This window comes from Episyrphus balteatus, chromosome 2 (genome assembly GCF_945859705.1).
Source record: "Episyrphus balteatus chromosome 2, idEpiBalt1.1, whole genome shotgun sequence".
Taxonomy (NCBI): domain Eukaryota; kingdom Metazoa; phylum Arthropoda; class Insecta; order Diptera; family Syrphidae; genus Episyrphus; species Episyrphus balteatus.
The window spans coordinates 74,504,141-74,519,696 of record NC_079135.1 but is presented as its reverse complement, the minus strand read 5'-3'; the positions used below and the strand labels follow the sequence as shown (position 1 = coordinate 74,519,696).

The following is a 15,556-nucleotide window of genomic DNA, read 5'->3' as shown; positions in this document are numbered from 1 at the left end:
GGAGATGCTCTAATTTGCGACAACTTTAGAGGTTTAATGCGACATACTACGACGAGGAAAATTAACAATTGATCAAATCTTCCCCCTTTTTAACAGAAAAACCAAGGATCAAATACTCTTCATCAATTTAACAGTTGTTTATGAAAGCGTAAATAGGGATGAGCTTAACAGAGTTATTTTATATTTTAACGTCCCTGCCATCCATTTATAAGGAATGACCTTGGGTAAATTTCGCTGCCCATCCTAATTTATCCAGAACATCACCGAAGATTTGAGTTTACATTTTTAGAAGAACGAAACAAACAGTCAATCCCCGCGTTCAACGCAGGAAACCTGAACTTAAATTCTAAATGATTAGAGGTTCTGATTAGAGAGATGTCATAAAAAGTTAGGTGAAATTTGATTCTGACCAATCAGAGGCTCTGAAAATTCAGAACTTAAATTTAGGTGGCCTGCGTTGAACGTGGGGAATGAGACAAAAACAAAGTATACACCATCATCGAGATAAGAAGGCCGAAACAGTCGATAAATTTAATTTCACCAGGATCCGCTACTTCGCAAAACGGCTTCAAAAGAACCACTCTTTGCAATGGTAATTTATCATTGCTAAGAAGGAATTTACAATTTTATCATTGCTAAGAAGGAATTTACAATGTAAAACTAAAGTCCTTTCAAAGAACCAAAGATTTTTTTACGATTAGATGAAAACCTACTTGATTGCAAAAAAATATTGATCGAGAGGATCAGAAAAAACGCATTGCATTGAAATGCAAGGCCAATAATTCTGTTATGTATTTCGGTTGGTTTAAAACTTAACTATACAGAACCAAATTGAATCGAAATGTTATAAAAGAAAAATTGCTTGCTCGATTTTATTTTGGTTTTTGTAAGTTAAAATGTTTCCCAATTTAAAAACTTGGGAAAGTAAATGATGCTCAAAAGTTTTCCTCATATTTTACTGGTGCATCAGCAATAAATTTTTGAGGGGAATTTATGATTTTTTGTTCCCAGGAAGTACATTCAGAGGGATATTCACGGTTGTAAAATAAATTCTGGAGGAAAACAATGGCGCAAAATTTTAAACGATACTAAGCTAAAAATCAGTCTGGTTTTGACTTAGTAACTCACTAAAATGGCCTTAGCATTTTACTCAATCGTTCAAAATTTTGCGTCAATATTTCTAAGGGAAAAAATCTCCTAGAGATTCACGAAAAGTATATCCTTCAAACTCACAATCATAAATAAATAAATCTTATTGTTTTCTGTTTCCTAAAAGTTTCCTGTTGGGTTAATATATTAAACGAATATTAAGCATTTTGATAGTTAATTTATATGATTTTATTTAAAAAAAAAAAACCGTAGTAAAAACTATGTACATACAATTTAGGTTTATAATTAGTGTTTTGGGAACTTTGTAAGTTTCCCCAAGAGCCTTATTAACGACTTTTAACGAAATAATACAACGATACCATACTGATAATAGCAGTATTTATCGTCTCCTTGTTTTTTTTTTTATTTATAATGTTTATTTTTGCTTACATTTTATTTATATGTTTTGCTGTCGCATAAGATTTCATTGAAAAATAAAACAACTTAATCAGAATATGTATGTATGTCGGTTATTAATTCATTTAAAAAAAAGTATTTTCACGCAGTTTATATTTTCTCTCATAAGTCCGAAATTGCATTATAGATTTTTTATATATAAAAAAAATCAATTTAAAAGTTAAACATATACACAGTATAAATCTTATTTCAAGATTACTTTCCCTTGGTTGTCGTTGTTACCGCAGATGGAGGAGAATTATTAAAATCGAATTGTGTATGAAATTCCGAAGACAATTGTTTAATAATTGCATCACTATTGGCTTTCAGTTCTCTTTCCAACGACTCTATATCGACTTCTTTGCTTTCCAATTTCATTTGTAAATCCGAATAAAAATCACAAAATAGAACCGGTTCATCGGTTCCGGCTAGAGTTCTAGTACTACAATATTGACCACGATGCAATAGTTCGTCATTGGGTGTTTTTGCATCAAAGAAACGTGCTCCTAGTGGAACCTGTAAGAAAATTTATAAATTATTTATCCTTGTGTATTTTTTATCGCCGCTGCACAATAAGAAGAGGGGGCCGAGCTGGAATTTATTAGTGTGGACCAAGACAAGTGAAATCACATAAACGCTTTGGCCCAAGAACCAGAAAATGACGCAAACATGTGCAAAATCAGAACTGTATATAGGTAAACCAAGGACCTCAAGGTGTTCGGAGCTCAAAAGCTCTAGTTAAAGAAATGGTACTCTGCTAAGTTAAAAAGAACACCTTACCTGCTGAAATGCGAAAATTTAGAGATATGTGTCCTTCCTGCAGTTGCCAAAATAATAGCAAAATTTGTTCTGACACACAAAATAGAACAACTGGAAGCGTACTGTATGGCTCACATCAACACTCTGAGGGGTCCATGGAAAAAACATTATCGTCCAGTTTATAAATGTTCTTTGGCTATGGGAAAACTTCGAGATTCGTAGTATCATATAATCGCCCATCCCCTTTATTCACCTGATTTCGCACCATCAGACTTTCATCTTTTCCCAAACATAAACATAAAACATTGCGGGTGGCAATGGTGCAGTGGATGTAGTACTTGACTGCTAACCTGAAGGTTGTGGGTTCGAGCCCTACCTCAGGCAGCATTCTTTTCATAATCCCCCAGCTTGGAAGCCACCCGTGGGACTATATGAGATAATAATCATCTTATTCTCAATTCACTGTACCAACAAAAAATCTTTCCTATCTTTCTATTTCTTCTAACTAGTGCCGTGCAGTAGCATTTAAAAGACCTTAGGTCTTACAGACATATAGTTAAATTATTATTATTATTATTATTATTATTAAAAAAGTTGCATCTGAAAACGATTTGGGTCCAATAAAGAACAAAGAATCGGAAGATCGAGAATCTCATGGCGTAGAACAGTCGAGGAAGAATTAGTGCAACTGAGTAAGAGCTGGTGGTTTGCTGAAGTATATTTATAAAAACCGTACACGATGGGGTAGTTGATGCCCTATTTCCCCGTATGGTATAACCAACATTTTTGTGGCACAGAATTTATTGTGCGATCATCAATTTCCTTCAAAATTCAAGGAAAAAACTATGATATGAAATTACAGACAAATTCCCCTACAAAAATGTATTGCCGATACCAATAAATTTAGGAGGAATCCCTTGAGCAACATTTACGTTCCCATGTTTGAAAAGAGTCAAACATTGTCAGGAAAATTTGTTTTTATAAAAGCATCCACTAAGTTTACCAAGGCAATATATAGCTAGGGTTATGAGTGCCACTGCCCAATAGGAGAACAAAGGTGGAAATATTCCATAACACCTTATATCGTAGTTGTACGGCCCAGCATACAAACAAGACAGCCCTTCAATGTTACTTTTGAGTTGAGTAATGAGCAACGTACAAACATGAAACACACACCACAGCTTTTGTATCGTAGATATTTTTGATAAGAATTCACTAATTTACAAGCAAATAAGTTTAAGTACCTGTTGCTGGATCAATTTTTCATGGCTTTGTGTTATCAATGTCTTCATACTTTTCAGTCCACTGACCTCGCTTTTAATATACTCAGCGTAACTGAAAATAAACAATAAATTAAATATAAATTCTTCAAGAAATCATACCCACATTAATCTTACCTATACATCTTGGAAGTTTTCCTGATTAAATTCTCAACACATGAGATAAAGTTTTTCAATGGCAATGTTCGTGGAATAAAACTCGGATCCAGCTTTTCAGCCGTATCGAAGTGTGTAAGAGATCTATTAAATTCATGAATCATTGCTAAGGTTGTACCCAGAGCAAAATGATTTTCTGCAACTTCAGGAGCATGATCAACAGCCGCTGATAGAACAACTTCAGCATCACGCAATTTTCCCGCCCTATACAAAATTATACCCAAACTAAGCAATGGAATGTCCCTGACTTTACGTGGTGCCAGCATTACAGCTCGTTTGGCACATTCAACAGCTTGCGTTCCATCACCTTGCATCCGCCAATAATATGAACTTAATGTGTGGTATTTCCATGAAGTTGGACTTTCCGTCAAACCATCGATTAAGGTTTGCACGAAACGTTTTGATTTAAAGTCCAATTCATTAGTTGTCAGTTCTTCTTCTGGTTCAATTTGCAAAGTATAAGTGCCTTTTAGGCCTTCTAAATGATCGTAACAACATATTCCAACATTTAAACTAGTATATTCCCAACAGAAGGGACTAGATTTAGGAATTCCCATCTCTGGTAATGCGGGTGATTTCTTTTTGGAATTCTTTAGGTTTATTCTTTTAAGATAGTCTTTTGTAATTTTAGTAGATGAAATTTGTTTCTCAATGACATAGTAGTCTAGAGCACATTTGGCCTGGTCAATGATTTCCATGCCAAATTGAATGGAGAAGTTTATTTGTTCTGCCATTTTTTCACGTTGCCGCAGCAACTCGAGGTAGGTACTCTCGACAACGTCATTGTACTTTATTTGGTCAAGAAATGCAATTAAATTGTTTGGTTCTCGCATATAAAAAGGCGAATCAATCTGGAAGAAATATTTGTAGGTAGTATGTTGCGATAAGTTCTTTGGTCACATGGGAATTGAATGTTTCCTGTGAAATACGACTTACCTTTTGAAGTATTTTTCCATTATCATTCACTACCCAATGGTTAACAGCAGCAATTGAGAGTGCAATGTGGAATAAACACACAATAATTAATATAGTTCGAGAAACCATTATTTATATTTTCTTATAAAATAAGAACATTATTTTTTTTTAAATAAAAATAAACAAAAGCATGTAAATAATCGGAATGGAATCTGTTCGCATTTGGTTGCAGTTTTGCAGCACGCACTTGTGCTTGACGGGAGCAAAAGTGTCATGTGTTTTTAGGGTTCGGACTGTACATAACACTAGTACGCTGCTAGTACGAACATCGGAAAATCGTAATTTTTTCAATACACAGTAGGGGAATTCTTCCGAACGTTGTCAAAATTTGATTGTCAAAAAACGAACACCTATCTGTTAGGTCGTTCTTTAATTTTTATATTTGAATGGCAGTAGTTAAACAGGAAAGGTCCCAAATTTTGTCATATTTGACGATCGAATTTTGACAACGTGAGGAAGATATATGGGGCATGGTTCAGAAAATTTAGCGACTATATTTAGGTAATTTCTGGGTCTTTGATGTCAAAAAAAATCCATCCAATTTTGATAATTTTATTGGAAAGGTGACTGGAAAGTAAGTGCCGGTTGTACAAACGTGGATCTGAGTTGGTTCAAGAATTTAACTCGTCAATATCGGATTAGCGGATTAGCTGCTGGTCAAGTTCGGTTCAAGCAGCTTTAAAAAATATCATCGAGTATTCTATCAAAGTCAAAATAAAAAAATTCAAAATTAATTTAAAATCAAGTAAAATCAACAGAAAATAATTTTTAAAGCAAGAAACAAATGAATTAAAAGTGAAAAAACCGCCAACACTGCACTTGGAGTCAAGAAAAATGCACAGGACAGTAAAAAGTAAGTGCCAGTTGTACGAACGCGGATCAGCCTTGGTTCAGGAATTTAACTCGCCGATTTCGTCGGATTAGCTGCGGGTCGACTTCGGTTCAAGCAAGGATGTGGCTATTTTCACATGTATGGACCTTGAACCAGTACAATACTTCAGCTTTACTTCTGATTTCAGAAGATAAAAGTTGCTGATCCGCGGATTAAATATTTGTACAACTGGCCCTAAGTGACAAAATGAGTGAAAACTAGAGCTGCGTACTGAAAAACGAAAATCAAAACGGAATTTTTCGATCAAGATTTCGTTAGCGAAATTTTGTATGAAATATTTCTTTTCGCTTCTGCTGCGTACTAAAGCCTAGCGTGGATTACCTGTGAAGGAAAGTCCTATGCAATTTCGGTAAAATGCTCAAAAATGATTTGCATAAGACCTGTCCTTCTTGTTACGAAAGCCAAAAAATAGCTTGCATTGACCCTTATGAAAGCTAAATTTTTACTTGGGATGGGAGGTTTCGCTAAATTCGGGTAGGTATATTACTTTGGGTTATTGACTTCACAACAAAATTCTTTCCTAAAGATAAAATCACATAAATAGAAAAAAAAAACATTTTTTTTAAAGCAATTTTAAAATTAATAAGATCACAGTTTACTAAAATTAAGTTATTGGGACTTTTCACGAGTAGATTTTTGCCGTGCGGCGAAGCTTTTCGTCCCGTGTGAACGTAAGTCGCAGGCGACTAAAAGTGACAATCCTCATAGAAAAATCCTAGTCGACCGACATATCGTGCGGCTAAAATCGACTCGTGAAAAGTCGGCCTTACTATTATTACAGTTTTAAGATAGCACGATAAAAGCTTCATACAAATTTCGTAGGGCCAAGTTTTCATTGTCACTGGATTCGAAATATTGGGGGAACCTAAAGGATCGGCATCAAAGAATTTATCTTCCAATATTTCGTTACGTATGCTAAATTAATAAAATCATAAAACCACTATTTTTATGCATAAAGCATAAAGCTCCTCGGATACACTTGGCGCAGGTCGACTCGTCCGACCTGCTCGACATCTTGATTGCAACTGAAATTACACTCGTCAGTGTATTTCGTTATGGGACAAACGCCAAACGTTTACTGAAATTCCAGTAAAATTTTGTTGTATGTGTTGCAAAAACAGCACATACGACAATTATTTACCGAACGAAGAAAAACACAGATTTGTATGAAAAAATTGTAGTATGTGATAATTTTTGTCGTATGTGCACGTTTTCTGTGCACTTACGACAAAAAGCTACTGAAAATGTTTGTAAACCTTCACATACGACAAAATGCATAGCGATTATCTCGGAAACGGATAGAGATATCGAAAAACGGATCTCACAGAATGGAGGAGAAAAAATTAATTAGCAAAACTGCATTCAAATCTCAAAACCTCAATTTTGCACATACGACAATATTTTATTGAGGCGACGATATGTCGCACTGCTAAAGTCGACTAGCATTCTTCTATGGGGATAGTCACTTTAATCACCTGTGGCTTAGGTTCACCCGATTCGACTTATATGCCGATGGCTTTGCCGCATGTCAAAAATATCGACTCGTGAAAAGTCGGCATTAGGTTGCGTTAAAAAAAAAGTTATGGCTGTGTGCTTTTCCCGACAAACAATTTTGGTTCTATAAAGCTTTACAGGTGCAATTGTTGATTCTGTAAAGCATTATAGAAGCAAAATTGTTAGTAGGTTTGAGCTCAGCAAAGTACTTTTTAGTACTTCTGAATCCATTCAAAGACATTTTTTCTATAGAAGAAATGAAGTTGAATACAACCAAAAGTACTTAGCAGTAGATACCATTGACTTAATATATATGGACTGCTAGAATCATATTCAGGTTGGTTCCACTTGTTTCTTCGCGATACTAGCGCCCTAAAAAAAAGCGGAGAATAAGTGCAACATTTTTGAAGAAGTGCGAAAGGAACCAATATAGAAAAACAGAGAAAGCACTACCTTTTAACGACAGATGTCATTCACTAAAAGTTTCCTCTTTTCGCCGTCTAAAGTTATACCGCTAGTAGAGCTAGAAAGATGTGGAATCATTTTTTTTTCAATTTTTGTATGGAAAAGTCAAACGACTAGCAGTCCATATATAGTAGGTCAATGGTAGATACTTAATGCCAAAGGAACACAGCTTTGGAAACCTTGGAAAGTCTTGTGAATTACCCTGCCATTTGAGTACTGATAACAGACCATTATAGCTGCGTTCCTTTGGAAATATTTATCTACTTTTTAGTACTTAAAGCTGCTTTGAACTACTTTTTCAGTATAGCAAAGTAGTTCAAAGTAGTTTTAAGTACTAAAAAGTAGATAAATATTTCCAAAGGAACGCAGCTTATGCTGTTTTCGCAAATTAGGCCAGTTCCAATTTCAAATTATTTTTTTTTCTATACGATTTGGCATTCGAAATGTTATAATTTGCGAAATTATCTCATTTGGGCTCTAGTGAAAAGAGGCTATTAAATTTCTCACAAAAACGCGACTAGTGTGAGCCGACTGTAACATTTTTAACAAGAAGTCGTATTCTCGAACACTCTCAAAACATCCAGTGCACAAAATGAAGCTTTTCATCACTGAACGCACAAAATATTCCATCCATCCAAAAAATTCCCATCATTCTACTTCTTCTTCGCCTATTTCTTCCCACCGCAATTCGTGTGGTGGAAAAGAAGAAAAAGAAGTTTCTTCACTCGTTCCGCTCGTCGACTTATTGCCGTTTATTTTCATATTTCCATTATTAAAAATTACAATATTCCGATTAACAATCATCAATATAAACTAAAAGCGTTTTCAAACAAACTCCATAGTTCAGTAATGTTTTAACATTTCAATTGTAAAATATTAAAAATGGCCGCGGTAAATGATTGTTTTACAATTGGATCGACAGTTCTCTGTACGACATGCTTCAACCAAGAAGTCGAAGGCGAAGTCCTAGCATTCGATCATACTACAAAAATGCTAATATTAAGTATCCTTTTTAAAAAAGAAAACAAAAACCAAAAATTAAAATTAAAAATGTCTCCAAAATAAATCTGCGATCTCTCAGACATGAATAATCGCCCAGTTGTCTATTATACTGACCAAAGAAGTGCTGATGAAATCAATTCGACTTGCAAAGAGTGCCAACACAATGGACAAACGGTTGCCGTAAACCAAAACACCAACACAAATAATTACAATGCATCTCAAAGAATTAAAAAATGATTTCAAAATCAAAAAAATATCTCGAAAATAGCAAAATCAAATGATCAACATGAATACAATTCTTGCTTCCAATGAAGAAATCGATTTTGCACTATTTTGACGTCTTGCATAGAAAAAGCAGGTTATGTATGCATTTTCTCATTAAATTGTGTTGTACGGTATCGTCTCTCAAATATGCGAGAGAAAGTTTTATTCATATATTTCGATGTTTTTTTTTTTTATTTACAACAAATCATTTGTTTAATAAATAAAGACACATTTTATTGGGCTGTCTGTCGGTAGGTGGGATCCTTTTAAAACTTAAAATGTCTATTGCACCTGTCGTCAGGACATTTGTGTGATAAAAATGTAGTTCGTGTCTTTTTGTTCATTTTCGTTGATAGGGAAGTTATGTCTTTAATATGACCGAAGCAGATTTTGTATTGTCCTCTAAACTTGGTTTTATTTTAACAACGTGTGGTATCTGGGGTTATGCAATAGTTTTCCTGGTAATAATTTATTTAAGCTAAGATAACTATCTATTAGATATAACTAATAACTATAATGAATTGCACTACATTTTTTGCAACTCATGTTAAATGATGATAGCTTCGCCATGTCTTCAAAATTAGCATCCACTTGTTTCAAAATAAAGAAGTTTCCGAAAGCGTCGACAATCCGTTGATTTATTTGTTGTTTTATTAAAAACCTTCACATTGAAAAATATGTACACAGTTATTTTTAAATGAATTTTGGAAATTCCCTAATTTTGGTTTGGTAATCAAGTCCCATACCCATATGGATCAAATGTAATCAGTAAACTTTATTGATATATTTTTTTTTTTTTTAAGCACCCGCTAATCTGACATTTGACTCCTAACCTGAACATTTGACTCCTAACCTGAAAACTTTGCTTAGGGTACGTATGCTAAAATTATCTGATTTTACGAGTCAGTTTGTCGAAAAATATCAAATTTTACTTACATATATTCCATTAACGACCAACAACACTTTAGTGGCCGGTTATGGTGTTGTGTCCTTACCAATTCTGATCTAGATCAGACATGTCTGTCAGGAGGTATTGGGGTAAAACAATTAGCCTCGAGTTTATATTAGTTCCAATTATTCAGCCAAGTACCTACTATAAGTTAGAGATAACACTGGTCAATAAAATTGAACTTTTTTTTGCCATAAGAACCAAAAAATACTTTTCTGGAGGTTTTTGATTGGCCTCTTTTATTTAAGTATTACCGTTATAAAATTACAAAAAACGTAATATTTTCCGTTTTCAAGGCTATATTTTTATGTGAAGTAATTTATTACAAAAGAATTTGTAACGGTTTCTATGAGAACTTATTTTCTTCTTCAAAAAACTCTTTAAATCTTTCCGATATCTTTTTTACTGCCCGAGATATCTTTTGTAAGTTAATAAACAAAAAACAAACTTAAGTTTATCTAAAGTTTAAGTCACTGATTAACAAGATTTTTCCCAGAAGAACAAAAATATACTTTTCTGAAGGTTTTCTGAACTCGAGTCCGAAATCAGAAAAATTCTTTTAGCCTCCGCTCTTGAAATATTAGCGTTATAAAAAAGCCTTTATTTTGCATTTTATAGCGGTAATATTTCAAGAACAAAGGCTAATAGAATTTTTCTAATTTCGGATTCGAGTTCAGCCTTCAGCACCCCAAAAACCTTCCGGAAAGTATATTTTCGATCTTGTGTCAAAAAAGTTAAAGGTTTACCAGTGCTATTTTTGAGCCAAAGACATATTTAATCTTAAGACATCTCGGGTAATAAAATAGATATCGGAAAGATTTAAAGAGCTTTTTTTGACACTGTCACAAAATTCTTTGTAATGAATTATCTCACATAAAAACATAACCTCGAAAACAGCCAAATTGACACTTTTTGTCATTTTATAACGGTAATATCTCAAGAACGGAGTCTAATAGAATTTTTTTTATTCGGATTCGAGTTCATCACCCTAAAAACTTTCAGAAAAGTATATTTTTGTTTTTGTGGCAAAAACCTTGTTGACCAGTGTAATTGATACGATTTTTTAGACCTATTGTTTTTTGTTTCTAAGAACGAGTAGTAAATTAGTTAGAATTTACTCTTAATAGGACATCAGTTACATTTTGGAGTATTGCTGCATGTTTGCTTTTATGAAGTCGAGGTAGATTTTGTCCCTGAATATTTTCCATTAACGTACACTTACTCAATATTATTCTAAAAACTTTCATAAAAACAACCAAGCCATACGAGGAGGTTTTACTGTTCAATTAAAGTTTAATGTATTCATAAGCTGCGTTACATTTGGAGTATTTTCAAAACGGTAATTTTTCTACACAAAATTGAAACTAACCAATGTAAAAACTTCTTGACTCAGATCTATTGGAGTTCTAAATGGGAGGAGTTTTCATTTGTGCGATCCAGACAAATAGCATGTTTTTGTTTATGTGAACTTAGGTTAAAAATTCGTTGTCTTGTTATTGTTAGATTGTGTTGTTTTAGTCCGCTTTTTTCAAAGTAAATTTCAAACAAAATGAACTAAACAGAAAAACGAAACCAATGTTCTCTTTATTTCCAATAAGTTACTTTATAGAATAGATTAAAACTCAAATGTAAAATGCGTTGGAATTTCTAACAAAATGTGTATAACTTTTGAAATTTAACTAACATTAGAGATAGAGACGGATGTTGTTATTTCATAATGTTAATTTATGTGCATGGTACATATTTTTGCTGTACAGAGTAGTATTTTATTAAAAAATTGTAAATTTAGTACTTATAATCTACTAAAGGCAAGTTGTGGTGAATGAAAACTATTTGTTCCGCATTTGTTGGTAGTAAACGATTACGTTTATCTTCGTAGACTATTGCTGCTTCGAAAAATAGTCTTTCGCTTTAAACACTTGTCCCAGGAGAAGAAAGGTAGATTTTAGCAAATGTTGTCAAAATATGAAATTTTGTAGTAGGTATGTGTTGACCACCACTTGTATGGGTCCGCCGTTCGATCTTGGCGAACAGTCCTCATATATAATTCGATTTTAGATGTCTATCTTTGCAGTAGTAGGTAGTGTGTTCAGACATTTATCTTAAAAGTAGTTTTGTTATTCATGGTTAGAATCTATTCTTGAGACAAAGTATAAATTTTTTGAAATTACCAACGTTTTTTTCTGAGTGTCCTTGGCCGAATATTCGGAGGCCGAATATTCGGCATTCGGCCGAGGAGCGTGGCCGAGTATTCGGTATTCGGCCAAATCAATGTTCGCGGCATCTCTAGTACAGAGAGATTTATCTGTTATGAACTTTTCTAGTTTGATGTTCATTGACGATTTTCTTTTGTTGATTTTGAGTCAGTACAAATTTGAACTTTTAACGAAACTTTAATGTTTCCGCGATGAAGAGATGTTTATAATGTGTATATTTTTTCATATAAGTATGATGTAACTCTAGCTCTAGCAGTTTCTTGTATAGCCCAGTCAATAAAGAATTCGACTCGGAACTTTCAAAGAAAATCCCGAATTTTGATAATTTGTTTTAATAAGGACAAGAGATACAAAAAAATATCAAAGTAAAAATAAGCAGAATCAATGGGTGAAAGAAAAGGTATTGATATAAAACTTAAAAGTCTGGGCAGATTTAGTTTGAAGTCTTCTGTGGTTTTAAAAATGACAATTTTTCCATTAATTGTGAAAATGTTAGAATTAACAGTTTACTTACATAAGTCCCTCCTAAACGGGAGGAGATAGACACTTTTGTATTACTAAAAAACTTGCCTTTGTATTGGAGCTTTCAAAAAAAATTTACATCGAAAAATATTTAAAAAAAAAAACGTTTTTGGTAAAAATGATTTTTTTCCCGAAAGATACTGTTATTATGTTTTTCTTAATCCTTTGTTTTCTAGAAACCATCTATTCAACTTTTACTTGCTCTATAGGGCATTGGTTTCGTGTCGAAAAAATTTGTCTTTGCAAAATTTTACTGAACTCAATACAAACCTGTCTCTTGTAATTTAGTGGTGTAGAATAGATATTCTGGTCCAATTTAAACGATTACACAAGTCTACAAGGTTTGTCGAGACTAAGATATACTTTTCTATAGGTTTTTGATGTGCTGAACTCAAGCGTTTTTTTGCATTGTCTAACGGAAATATTTCAAAAACGGAAGCTGATAGGATATTTCTGACTTCAGATTCGAGTTCAGCACATCAAAAACCTATAGAAAAGTATATTTTAGTGTCTGCAGCAGAGAAAAAATTAAATTTTGTAGGCCAGTGTTATCGTTGAAACTATTTTGTTATCGTTGAAATGCGATTACGTGTTTCCATAATGGTTTTATTGCAACGATACTCGTTAATTTTTATGACTGCCATTTGTCTATCGTTTGGCTTTCGGTTTCGTTAGCTTTCATAATTTGGTTGCTTTAGCCGTTAGAATGCATGTGAGCATAAAAAAAATATTTATTCGTTTTGATTTGGCATTATGACTTTCTCGTTTAAATCTTTGTAAACTTGCTCTTTGTCGTGGCTATCGTTTACTTGCTGCTCGTAATAGACCTCAGTCCTGATAATAAAAAAAAGTACCACTCACTGTCCATGATCATCAATTTCTAGGATACAAGAATTCTTCGATTTGTAAAACTACAACAAAGAAAAAAAAAATTGCAAATTTATTTTAAAATTTCAAATTTGTCCAAGTGATCTTACTTTCTTCGGAGTTTGGTAACTCAGCCTGTACTATTGCAAATGAATTGATTTCATCGCTAGATTATCTTAATAAAATTAAATTATTAATCTAATATTTAAAATATAAAAATGTTACTTCCTTAACCTAAATATTGCAACATCTAGAAAGCCATTCTAAGACATCAGAGAAACTGAACGATGTTTTCGTTCTTAATTTATCACTGTGCAGTAACGTGCAAGTAATAAAAGAATGTAATGGAAATTTTGTCGAAGAGCCCCAGAAGTTGAATTTAGAACAGCTGAAAATTCGCCTGCGCCAAACAGTGCAAAATCGACAAACGTGGATTAAGTCAAAAAATTCTGAAGTAAGCCCTGAAGCTCAGGAGCTTTATCGAGTTCTTGCGAAGAATTTTAAGGTAAATTAAAATATATATACGTATTTTAAATATGTAATGTTGAAAAATAAACTTAAATATATTTTATATTTTTCTGTTTTATTATAGAACCACGACGTCACTTGGCAGGGCGTTAATATACAAATATTCAACGAGGTTACAGTTACGCCACCGTATAGATCAAAAAATGTGGTTGGAAATACACAAAATCGTGTCTTATGCAATTATATTAAAAGAATGGTATAATTTTTAATTAATATATACTTAAAAATTTGTTTATAACAAAAACATTTTTTTTAATTATTACAATATAGATCGATCAATTCTTTAAGACGCAAGCGTTGCAAGAAAATAACGCCGCGGGCACATCTTCTTCTTCACCACTATCCGCAACCGCTTCATCATCGTCGTCTTCATCTTCGTCATCAGCGCCATCAACTTCAGTAGGAACATCTTCGAATAATGCTGCAACCCCATCGCCTGTTCCTGCAAACACATAGAACAAAAGAAAACAAAAATAAAATAATTAAAAACCTTAAAAAAAAATCTAAAACATAAAAGGAGAAAAAATTATGTTCAACAGAAAAACGCCCGGTTTATTTTAATTTATAGTAAAAGACATCTTTCCTTCTTGAAAAGGGGGTCCTCGACTTCCCAAGGAAAATATACCTATATTTTTTTTTATTGTAGACATTCATTTACAATTTCAGTATCCAACTTGAATACGTGTCTACGTTGAATGTTCAAAATTGTCCGGTTTAAGAATAAGGTCCTCAAAAGAACGAAGGCATGTAGTCAACTGTACACTGTTTTTGAAGAAGTATTTGCGTTTTTTTTTTATACTTTATTGTTGTTTACTTTCAAAATCAAAATTCCTCCATTAGTTTCTTGTTTAAAATTTATAGTTAATTACCGAATGGGATTATCGGTTAGCAAAACAAAAAAAAAAGGATTCCGAAATAAATTATTTTTTAGCTTTAAGCTGGAAGACTAAATTTCTTTGAAGTTAGACTGTGAGTTAAAATGGGTTGATGCTGTTTCGTAATTTTAAAATGTTTTTATAATAATAAAACAAGGGTCAATCAATGATAACTACATTTGGTCAACGATTTCTAGCGTTCTTAATCATTTGGATTCAGTTTGATCATAAGACGTAATGGTAAAAGGTTTTTACTGTACTGTGTGTGATTTTATACTTAAACAAATTTATCGATTAGGGCCATTTTACTGACTAAAGTTGATGGATAAAACTCGTTTAAAATTTAAATTATGCAATGAAGACTAATTTATTTATATTTCCATGTAGTATCATTTTTAATTTAAGACAAAAGATCGTCATTATTTACTAAATGCGCACATTAAAGTAATCAAATCACACGTTAAAAAATTCTCTTTAACAAGATTGCATACTTTTTGGTATTTATTTAAATATTGAGGAAAAGGAAATTCAGATGATCAATAACAAAAATCTTGGTTGCTATATCATGATTATTTTTTTTGTTGTTTATTCAATACGTTAAATACTAACGTTAAAAATTAAAAAAAAAATACTTAAAACTAAATTTAAATACAACAAAATTTTAACAACTCAGAGCAAAAAATTTACATTTAAAGCTTACAGATTTAAAGTTATCATTTGTAGAACCAATGAGAATAAAGAATTTATTAAAATTTTTAATTAGCTGA

General features: G+C 32.8%; 2 protein-coding genes across 2 annotated transcripts; one reads left to right on the top strand and one right to left on the bottom strand.

Annotated features, from left to right (window-relative positions):
- Nucleotides 1-1,597: 1,597 nt before the first annotated feature.
- On the bottom strand, nt 1,598-4,968 carry LOC129911310 (tetratricopeptide repeat protein 17). Its single transcript, XM_055989054.1, has 4 exons — nt 4,677-4,968; nt 3,702-4,591; nt 3,549-3,639; nt 1,598-2,061 (listed from the first exon to the last, which is right to left on the bottom strand). The coding sequence occupies exons 1-4, from the start codon at nt 4,782-4,784 to the stop codon at nt 1,762-1,764; spliced, it is 1,389 nt and encodes a 462-aa protein (XP_055845029.1). The 5' UTR covers nt 4,785-4,968; the 3' UTR covers nt 1,598-1,761.
- Nucleotides 4,969-8,161: 3,193 nt separating this feature from the next.
- Nucleotides 8,162-14,851, top strand: LOC129910647 (LSM12 homolog A). The gene is made up of 4 exons (XM_055988103.1): nt 8,162-8,569; nt 13,641-13,891; nt 13,979-14,110; nt 14,185-14,851. The coding sequence occupies exons 1-4, from the start codon at nt 8,449-8,451 to the stop codon at nt 14,368-14,370; spliced, it is 690 nt and encodes a 229-aa protein (XP_055844078.1). The 5' UTR covers nt 8,162-8,448; the 3' UTR covers nt 14,371-14,851.
- The last annotated feature ends 705 nt before the right edge of the window (nt 14,852-15,556 follow it).